This window comes from Bufo gargarizans, chromosome 6 (genome assembly GCF_014858855.1).
Source record: "Bufo gargarizans isolate SCDJY-AF-19 chromosome 6, ASM1485885v1, whole genome shotgun sequence".
Taxonomy (NCBI): Eukaryota; Metazoa; Chordata; class Amphibia; order Anura; family Bufonidae; genus Bufo; species Bufo gargarizans.
Genome location: NC_058085.1, coordinates 5,530,935 through 5,541,809, shown reverse-complemented (window position 1 = coordinate 5,541,809; position 10,875 = coordinate 5,530,935). Strand labels below are relative to the sequence as shown.

The following is a 10,875-nucleotide window of genomic DNA, read 5'->3' as shown; positions in this document are numbered from 1 at the left end:
ATAGATAGATAGATATGAGATAATAGATAGATAGATAGATAGATAGATAGATAGATAGATAATAGATAGATAATAGATAGATAATAGATAGGAGATAGATAGATAATAGATAGATAGATAGATAGATAGATAGATAGATAGATAATAGATAGATAATAGATAGATAATAGATAGGAGATAGATAGATAATAGATAGATAGATAGATAATAGATAGATAGATAGATAGATAGATAGATAGATAGATAGATAGATAGATAGATAGATAGATAGATAGATAAGAGATAGATAATAGATAGATAGATAGATAGATAATAGATAGATAATAGATAGATAATAGATAGATAGATAGATAGATAATAGATAGATAGATAGGAGATAGATAATAGACAGATAGATAGATAATAAAGGATAGATAGACAGATAGATAGATAGATAATAGATATGAGATAGATAGATAATAGATAGATAGATAGATAATAGATAGATAGATAGATAATAGATAGATAATAGATAGATAGATAGATAGATAGATAGATAGATAGATAGATAGATAGATAATAGATATTGGTTGTCACTCAGTTTTCCTGGACTCCTGACTCCTTCCTAGGAGGAGGACAGTCTGACTATAGAAGATCTGGCACCTGGGAAAGCTGGGTGATAACTGTCCCTGAGCCGGATGGAAGGAGGAAGACTCTTGGAGCAACAATGTATCCTGTAAGAAGGGCTCGCGCTGTGCGGTTGGTGGTCTGTAGTGGCAGTCAGCAGGTCGGTGGTGGCAGTCAGCAGGTCGGTGGTGGCAGTCAGCAGGTCGGTGGTCTCCGGTGGCAGTCAGCAGGTCGGTGGTCTGTAGTGGCAGTCAGCAGGTCGGTGGTCTGTAGTGGCAGTCAGCAGGTCGGTGGTGGCAGTCAGCAGGTCGGTGGTGGCAGTCAGCAGGTCTGTAGTGGCAGTCAGCAGGTCTGTAGTGGCAGTCAGCAGGTCGGTGGTCTGTAGTGGCAGTCAGCAGGTCTGTAGTGGCAGTCAGTAGGTCGGTGGTGGCAGTCAGCAGGTCGGTGGTCGCGCACGGGGAGGAGGCGCACGCCGTCACCGGGGGGAGGGCCCAGCAGGCGGCAGTAGCTGCTCGTCTCCCCTCCGGCAGGCGCAGTGCTGGGGATGGAGCGGCGGCGGAGAGCCGGCATCGCCCTCACCCTCAGCTCCCTGTCCCTGCTCTTCTCCGTCACCGCCTTCTGCAGCAGCTACTGGTGCCAGGGCGTCCGCAAGGTGCCCAAACCCTTCTGCACCGGGGCCGCCCGGGAGAAGGCGGGGCTCTGCATCCGCGCCAACGGCTCCGACTCCAACGGCAGCGCCGCCGTGCACTACTCCTGGGAGACCGGCGACGACAAGTTCCTGGAGCGGCGCTTCCATGCCGGCATCTGGGTGTCCTGCGAGGAGACGGTCAGCGGGGACGGTGAGTGGCTACCTGTCTGCTACACTCGGCTCTGCTGCATGTGTTACACTCGGCTCTGCTACATGTGTTAGACTCGGCTCTGCTACATGTGTTAGACTCGGCTCTGCTACATGTGTTACACTCGGCTCTGCTACATGTGTTACACTCGGCTCTGCTACATGTGTTACACTCGGCTCTGCTACATGTGTTACACTCGACTCTGCTACATGTGTTACACCGGCTCTGCTGCATCCCATCTGCTACACTCGGCTCTGCTACATGTGTTAGACTCGGCTCTGCTGCGTGTGTTACACTCGGCTCTGCTGCGTCTGCTACACTCGGCTCTGCTGCGTCTGCTACACTCGGCTCTGCTGCGTGTGTTAGACTCGGCTCTGCTGCGTGTGTTAGACTCGGCTCTGCTGCGTGTGTTAGACTCGGCTCTGCTGCGTGTGTTAGACTCGGCTCTGCTGCGTCTGCTACACTCGGCTCTGCTGCGTCTGCTACACTCGGCTCTGCTACATGTGTTAGACTAGGCTCTGCTGCGTCTGCTACACTCGGCTCTGCTACATGTGTTAGACTCGGCTCTGCTGCGTGTGTTAGACTCGGCTCTGCTGCGTGTGTTAGACTCGGCTCTGCTGCGTGTGTTAGACTCGGCTCTGCTGCGTGTGTTAGACTCGGCTCTGCTGCGTGTGTTAGACTCGGCTCTGCTGCGTGTGTTAGACTCGGCTCTGCTGCGTGTGTTAGACTCGGCTCTGCTGCGTCTGCTACACTCGGCTCTGCTGCGTCTGCTACACTCGGCTCTGCTGCGTCTGCTACACTCGGCTCTGCTGCGTCTTCTACACTCGGCTCTGCTGCGTCTTCTACACTCGGCTCTGCTGCGTCTGCTACACTCGGCTCTGCTGCGTCTGCTACACTCGGCTCTGCTGCGTCTGCTACACTCGGCTCTGCTGCGTCTGCTACACTCGGCTCTGCTGCGTCTGCTACACTCGGCTCTGCTGCGTCTGCTACACTCGGCTCTGCTGCGTCTGCTACACTCGGCTCTGCTACATGTGTTAGACTCGGCTCTGCTACATGTGTTAGACTCGGCCCTGCTGCGTCTGATACACTCGGCTCTGCTGAGTCTGTTAGACTCACTCGGCTCTGCTGAGTCTGTTAGACTCACTCGGCTCTGCTGCGTCTGTTAGACTCACTCGGCTCTGCTGCGTCTGTTAGACTCACTCGGCTCTGCTGCGTCTGTTAGACTCACTCGGCTCTGCTGCGTCTGATACACTCGGCTCTGCTGAGTCTGTTAGACTCACTCGGCTCTGCTGAGTCTGTTAGACTCACTCGGCTCTGCTGCGTCTGTTAGACTCACTCGGCTCTGCTACGTGTGTTAGACTCACTCGGCTCTGCTACGTGTGTTAGACTCACTCGGCTCTGCTGCGTGTGTTAGACTCACTCGGCTCTGCTGCGTGTGTTAGACTCACTCGGCTCTGCTGCATGTGTTAGACTCGGCTCTGCTGCATGTGTTAGACTCGGCTCTGCTGCGTGGGACTGACGGGGCTCTGCTGCATGTGTTAGACTCACTCGACTCTGCTGCATGTGTTAGACTCGGCTCTGCTGCATGTGTTAGACTCGGCTCTGCTGCGTGGGACTGACGGGGCTCTGCTGCATGTGTTAGACTCACTCGACTCTGCTGCATGTGTTAGACTCGGCTCTGCTGCGTGGGACTGACGGGGCTCTGCTATACTAAATCTCATGGACTCAGCAATGCTACATCTGTTACCCTCAGCCCTGCTTCATCTGACGGGACACATACTTAGCTCTGCTGCATCTTATAGATAGAGCTCTTTTGCATCAGACATATTTATCACTGCTACTTCACTAGGACAGTGGGCATGCACTCAGCTCTGCTGCATCTCATACACTCGGCCTTACAACATATGACCTATTCAACTCTTGTGCGTCTGATACACTCAGCTCTGCTACATGTGACACAGTAAGCCCTGCTGCTTCTGCAGTCTATTACAAATTCAGCTATGATATGTCTGACAATACCACAAGTAAAACATGTCATAAGCTCTGCTACATCTGACAAACATAGCTCTGATACACCAGACAAACACAGCTCTACTTTATATACAGCAAACTCAACTGTCCTTCCTGTAACAAATTCAGCATTTCTGTGCCTGAAAAAAAATCAGATCCGCAGTATCTGCTGAATTCAGTTCTTTTACATATCGCACGCTCAGCACTGCTACATATGTGTCTATGTATGGGTTTGTGGGGGTTACAAGTGCTTATTCCACTGGCACATGAAGGGGTTAATACCAGGGCTGCTCTGGGGGAGGGGTTCTGCAGCTTTAGAAATTGAGAGGCCTTATTGATAACGAATAGACCCTGATAGATGAGAGCTGGTATTTAAAGGGACAGTACATTATGTACCCCCTTCCCTGCCTCTGGGGACCAGGACTTATAATAGACCAGTGCGCTGGTCACTTTAAATGACGGAAGCCACGGGGAGCCCGACCGGCGACCCATCCGAGATCCTAACTGCAGCATCGTATGATAGTCCAACTCCCTGAATATAATGCAAGAACTACAGTTTAGGCTGACACTCAGCCAAAGCAGGAGACAAGCAGGAGAGGGGGAGCTAGGAAGGAAGGGGTTAAATCCTTAAAGTAAATGCGTAGGATGAGTGACAACCCCTGTGGATGTCGCAATGGCCACCTCTGGTAGTTGTCGCCTACCTATGAGGCACACGCAGAGCTAACAGTGCTCTTGATGTGTAACTGTGACACAATGCTGATTCACCACCAGGAGGCCCTGCGGCATTGGTGGCTGGGGGGGTCACAAAAAAATGGCAGCTTGGGTGACCAACAGGTGAGATCCTTCTCTGGTCATCCTGGTGGACACGACAGGCTTTCACTAAACTCCACCTACAAGACAGGCCAGCAAAATTAAACGCAGCTCTGGAGCAGAACATGTGACGCAGCTGCGGCAGGTACGTCTTGTGCAAAATATTCTATGTACAGAGTACTACAGACCCAATGCTGCAGAGGGAGTGAGCATTCTGCAGGAGGGAGGTCGGGATGCAGCTCTGGATGTGACTAGAGTACACCGACAGAGCATCGCCATAATGTGTACAGTGTTATAATGCTTCATGTCCCCCTGTATAACTATTACATAAAGCGGATTGTGCTTAACACCTTCAGGACCCTGCCATTTTTCACCTTCAGGACCCGGCCATTTTTCACCTTCAGGACCCGGCCATTTTTAGCAAATCTGTCACGTGTCACTTTATGTGGTGACTTATCCAGGCCATTCTGAGACTGTTTTCTTATCACATATTGTACTTCATGACACTGGTAAAATGGAGTCAAAAAAATTCATTTTTAATTATAAAAAAATACCAAATGTACCAAAAATATGGAAAAATTAGCAAATTTCCAAGTTTCAATTTCTCTACTTCTATAATACATAGTAATACCTCCAAAAATAGTTACTACTTTACATTCCCCATATGTCTACTTCATGTTTGGATCATTTTGGGGGACGTTACAAGGTTTAGGCCTCTTTCACACGGGCGTTGCGTGTGAGGGCTGGACAAAATGCGAGTGGATTGCGGGAAAATGCACGATTTTTCTGTGCTATTGCAAAGGGTTTTAATGCGTTTTGCACGCGCGCGAGAAAAATCAGCATGTTTGGTACCCAGACCCGATCCCGGACTTCTTCACAGAAGTTCGGGTTTGGGTTCGGTGTTGTGTAGATTTTATTTTCCCTTATAACATGGTTATAATGGAAAATAAGAGCATTCTTAATACATAATGCATAGTACAATAGGGCTGGAGGGGTTAAAAAATAATATACTTAACTCCCCTCATCCACTTGGTCGCGTAGCGGATCTCCTCTTCTTTCTGCTTTGTTCAGGACCTGGCTAAAGGACCTTTGATGACGTCACTGCGCTCCTCACATGGTCCATCACATTATCTTTTACCATGGTGATGGACCATGTGATGAGCACAGTGACGTCATCAAAGGTCCTTTAGCCTGGTCCTGAACAAAGTAGAAAGAAGAGGAGATCCACTACGCGACCAAGTGGATGAGGGGAGTTAAATTTGTTTATTAATTTTTAACCCCTCCAGCGCTATTGTACTATGCATTATGTTTTAAGAATGCTCTTATTTTCCATTATAACCATGTTATAAGGGAAAATAATAAAGATTGGGTCTCCATCCCGATCATCTCCTAGCAACCATGAGTGAAAATCGCACCGCATCCGCACTTGCTTGCGATTTTCACGCAGCTCCAATCACTTCTATGGAGCCTGCATTGCGTGAAAAACGCACAATATAGAGCATGCTGCGATTTTCACGCAACGCACAAGTGATGCGGGAAAATCACCGCTCATGTGCACAGCCCCATAGAAATTAATGGGTCCGTATTCAGTGCTGGTGCAATGCGTTCAACTCGCACATCGCATCCGCGCGGAATACTCACCCGTGTGAAAGGGGCCTTAGAAGTTCCAAAAATTTAAAAGTTCGAAAATTTCCAAAACCTTCTTTTTAAGGACCAGTTCAGGTCTGAAGTCACTTTGCTTACATAATAAAAAAACACCCAAAAATGACCCCATTTTGGAAACTACGGGATAAGGTGGCGGTTTTGATGGTATTATTTTAGGGTACAGGTGAATTTTGGTGGGTCTATATTACACTTTTTGTGAGGCAAGGAAAGAATTAGCTGTTTTGGCACCGTTTTTATTTTTTGATATTTACAGTGTTCATCTGAAAGGTTAGATCATGTGGTATTTTTATAGAGCAGGTTGTTACGGACGCGACACTATCAAATATGACTACTTTTTGGGGTTGTTTGTTTCAGTTTTACATAACAAAGCATTTTTGAAAAAAATGACTTTTTTAGTGGTCCCACATTCTGAAAGCCATAGTTAAATTTCTTTTTTGGGCGACTGTCTTGTGTAAGGGCTCGTTTTTTTCGGGATGAGATGATGATTTGATTGGTACTATTATAGGGTGCATATGACTTTTTGATCACTTGCTATTACACTTTTTGTGATTGTAAGGTGACCAAAATTTTCTTTTTTTGACACCATTTTTATTTTAATTTTTTTACGGTATTCACCTGAGGGGTTAGGTCATGTGATATTTTTATAGAGCAGGTTATTACGGACATGGCGATACCTAATATGTCTACTGTAAGTTTTACACAATAATATCATTTTTGAAAACAAAAAAAAACATGTTTTAGTGTCTCCATAGTCTGAGAGCCATATTATTTTATTTTTATTTTTTGGGGGCGATTATCTTAGGTAGGGTATGATTTTTGCAGGATGAGAACACAGTTTAATTGCCACTATTTTGGGGTACCTATAACTTTTTGATCTCTTGCTATTACACTGATGTGATGTAAGGTGACAAAAAAATGTCTTTTTTTGTCACCATTTTGATTTTATCTTTTTTACGGTGGTAGGTTAGGTCATGTAGTATTTTTATAGAGCAAGTTGTTACGGTCGTGGCAATTCCTAATAAGTATCCTTTTAAAAAAAAAATCTTTACTTAAGTTTTACACAATAACAGCATTTTTTAAACCAAAAATACTATGTTTTAGTGTCTGAGCCATAGTGTTTTTTATTTTTTGGGCAATTGTCTAAGGCTACTTTCACACTCGCATTTGGTGCGGATTTGTCTTGTATCTGCACAGACGGATCCACACGAATAATGCAAACGGATCCGTTAGCATTATTCATTCTAAAAAATGTCAAAAGGGATCCGTCTTGACTTACATTGAAAGTCAATGGGGGACGGATCAGTTTTCAATTGCACCATATTGTGTCAGTGAAAAACTGATCCGTCCCCATTGACTTGCATTGTACTGATCCATCCCCATTGACTTGCATTGTACTGATCCGTCCCCATTGACTTGCATTGTACTGATCCGTCCCTATTGACTTGCATTGTACTGATCCGTCCCCATTGACTTGCATTGTACTGATCCGTCCCCATTGACTTGCATTGTACTGATCCGTCCCCATTGACTTGCATTGTACTGATCCGTCCCCATTGACTTGCATCCGTCCCCATTGACACCAAAACGCTGCAAGCTGCGTTTTAATGACTGCCTAAAAAACGCAACGGAGACCAAACGCAGCCAAACTGATGCATTCTGATTGGATCCTTATCCATTCAGAATGCATTGGGGTTAGGTCATGTGATATGTTTATAGAGCAGGTCGATATGGATGCGTCGATACCTAATATACCTAAAAAATTACCCTTTATTTTGGCAAAAGGATTTTATTTTATTTTTTTACTTGAAACTTGTAATTGTTTTTGGGAAAACTTTATTTTTTTAAACTTTTATTCTACTTTATTTTTTGTCCCACTTTGGGACTTCAACTTTTGGGGGTCTGATCCCCTCTACAATGCATTACAATACAGGGGGCTGGATCTCACAGGCTCTCCCCCGGAAGGCACCGGGCTGCCTTCCCTTCCATCGGGTCCCTGTCACAGCAGCACGGGGACCCGATGGCTTCTTTCTCCCTGTATGGTCATCGCACGGCTGTGCAGTGGTTAATGCACCGGCATCAGTGATTTCACCAATGCTGGCGCATGCAGCAGGGGTCCGGCTATCAGTGACGGCCGGACCCCTGCCGCTGATCGGGTGGACGCAGCTCCTGCAACCGCCCGATAACCATGACGTACATGTACTTCTGTGGTCCTTAAGTCACTGCCAGAGATGACGTACATGTACGTCTTGGGTCCTTAAGGAGTTAGGATTCACCTTTAGGAGAGAGAATAACGACCTCTACAGCACAGACGAGAATGCAACTGCAATACAGTGATAGAAAACACAATGTAACGACACATCACCGAGCAGCATTATAGTAGTTATATCCTTGTACATAGGAGGCAGTATTATAGTAGTTATATTCTTGTACATAGGAGGCAGTATTATAGTAGTTATATTCTTGTACATAGGAGCAGTATTATAGTAGTTATATTCTTGTACATAGGAGGCAGTATTATAGTAGTTATATTCTTGTACATAGGAGCAGTATTATGGTAGTTATATTCTTGTACATAGGAGCAGTATTATAGTAGTTATATTCTTGTACATAGGAGGCAGTATTATAGTAGTTATATTCTTGTACATAGGAGCAGTATTATAGTAGTTATATTCTTGTATATAGGAGCAGTATTATAGTAGATATATTCTTGTACATAGGAGCAGTATTATAGTAGTTATATTCCTGTACATAGGAGCAGTATTATAGTAGTTATATTCTTGTACATAGGAGCAGTATTATAGTAGTTATATTCCTGTACATAGGAGCAGTGTTATAGTAGTTATATTCTTGTACATAGGAGCAGTATTATAGTAGTTATATTCTTGTACATAGGAGCAGTATTATGGTAGTTATATTCTTGTACATAGGAGCAGTATTATAGTAGTTATATTCTTGTACATAGGAGGCAGTATTATAGTAGTTATATTCTTGTACATAGGAGCAGTATTATAGTAGTTATATTCTTGTACATAGGAGGCAGTATTATAGTAGTTATATTCTTGTACATAGGAGCAGTATTATAGTAGTTATATTCTTGTATATAGGAGCAGTATTATAGTAGATATATTCTTGTACATAGGAGCAGTATTATAGTAGTTATATTCCTGTACATAGGAGCAGTATTATAGTAGTTATATTCTTGTACATAGGAGGCAGTATTATAGTAGTTATATTCCTGTACATAGGAGCAGTATTATAGTAGTTATATTCTTGTACATAGGAGGCAGTATTATGGTAGTTCTATTCTTGTACATAGGAGGCAGTATTATGGTAGTTATATTCTTGTACATAGGAGCAGTATTATAGTAGTTATATTCTTGTACATAGGAGCAGTATTATAGTAGTTATATTCCTGTACATAGGAGGCAGTATTATGGTAGTTATATTCTTGTACATAGGAGCAGTATTATAGTAGTTATATTCTTGTACATAGGAGCAGTATTATAGTAGTTATATTCTTGTACATAGGAGGCAGTATTATAGTAGTTATATTCTTGTACATAGGAGCAGTATTATAGTAGTTATATTCTTGTATATAGGAGCAGTATTATAGTAGTTATATTCTTGTACATAGGGGCAGTATTATAGTAGTTATATTCTTGTACATAGGAGGCAGTATTATAGTAGTTATATTCTTGTACATAGGTGTCAGAACCTCCCAGGGAGCCAGTAGTGGGATGAGGAACCCACTGGCAGTAAGCAGCTGACAGCCCAGAATGCGGTACAAGTTTAGGGATAATCCAAGAGGGGTAGTCAATGTCCAATCCGGGTCGAGGCAGGCAGCGAAGGTTCAAGGCGGAAGACAGTCCAGGGGTCAGTAGCCGGGAAGGATACAAAGAAACAACAGGCAATAGAAGGATCTGCAGGGAGGCTAGGTGTTCACCATAAGGTGGAATAACTCAGCAATGAACCAGAGCTCAGGCCAGGTCTTTATAGCCAGGGAAGGTAGGAACCACCTTCCCCAGGAACCAATGGCAGGCGAGGAAGGTGGAAGGTGTGTACTAGGAATCTCCCTCAGCAAGGCTCACACCTGACAGCCGGATAATGCAGAAACTCTATGCACCCGGAAATGTGCGAGCAGCCTGTGTACTGCGCACACGCCGTGCACCCGCACCTCGGGCACCAGGTGTTCTACCGAGCTGAAGGGGAACCCGTGCCCTGCGCCGTGCCCGTGGTCCCAGAGTAGGGGTAACACCCCCTGCTTCCTGACAGAGCCCCCCACCAAGGAGCGGCCTCCGGACGCGACCCTGGGAAGGCCTCTCGGGGTGAGCCCGATGGAACGCACGCACCTTGGCGGCCGCATGGACATTCCCCAAGGGCTCCCAGGAACGCTCCTCGGGACCGTACCCCTTCCAGTGGATGAGATACTCCAGGACCCCACGCCGGCGGCGGGAGTCCAGGATCTCCTGGACTTCATACTCATCATCGTTATTCACCTGGATGGGAGGTGGTGGAGCAGGTGCCCGGTCCGGGAATGGGTTGGCACGGTGTGGTTTCAACAAGGACACGTGGAATACCGGGTGGATTCCCAGGGAAGTAGGCAACTGGAGCTTGGCTGCAACGTTGTTGACCATACTCACGATCTCAAAGGGACCAATGTAACGGGGTCCCAGTTTTCGGGAGGGACAGGACAGCTTGAGGTGCTGTGTGGAAAGCCACACCTTGTCCCCGTCTTTGTACCTGGGGAATTCTGTGCGTCTACGGTCTGCCTGCATCTTGTGCCGCTGCTGAGCGGCCTGGAGTTGTTGCGTTAGGGTCCGCCTCAGTTCTCGTAGGAGCCGGAGCCGTTGAGCCACTTCAGGCACTGGGACATCAAGGGGGAGATCCGGGAGAGTTGCGGGATGATAGCCGTAGTTGGCATAGAATGGTGAGAGCCCGGTGGAGGAAT

The 10,875-nt window shown here is 45.9% G+C and overlaps 1 protein-coding gene across 1 annotated transcript in view; it reads left to right on the top strand.

The window, feature by feature from the left end:
* The first annotated feature begins 1,094 nt into the window (after positions 1-1,094).
* Positions 1,095-10,875, top strand: part of LOC122941477 (germ cell-specific gene 1-like protein) — a 61,326-nt gene continuing 51,545 nt past the window's right edge. The window contains exon 1 of the mRNA XM_044298783.1: positions 1,095-1,445. Coding sequence (XP_044154718.1) covers positions 1,151-1,445 — 295 coding nt within the window. The 5' untranslated portion in view covers positions 1,095-1,150. The remainder of the gene's footprint in view (positions 1,446-10,875) is intronic.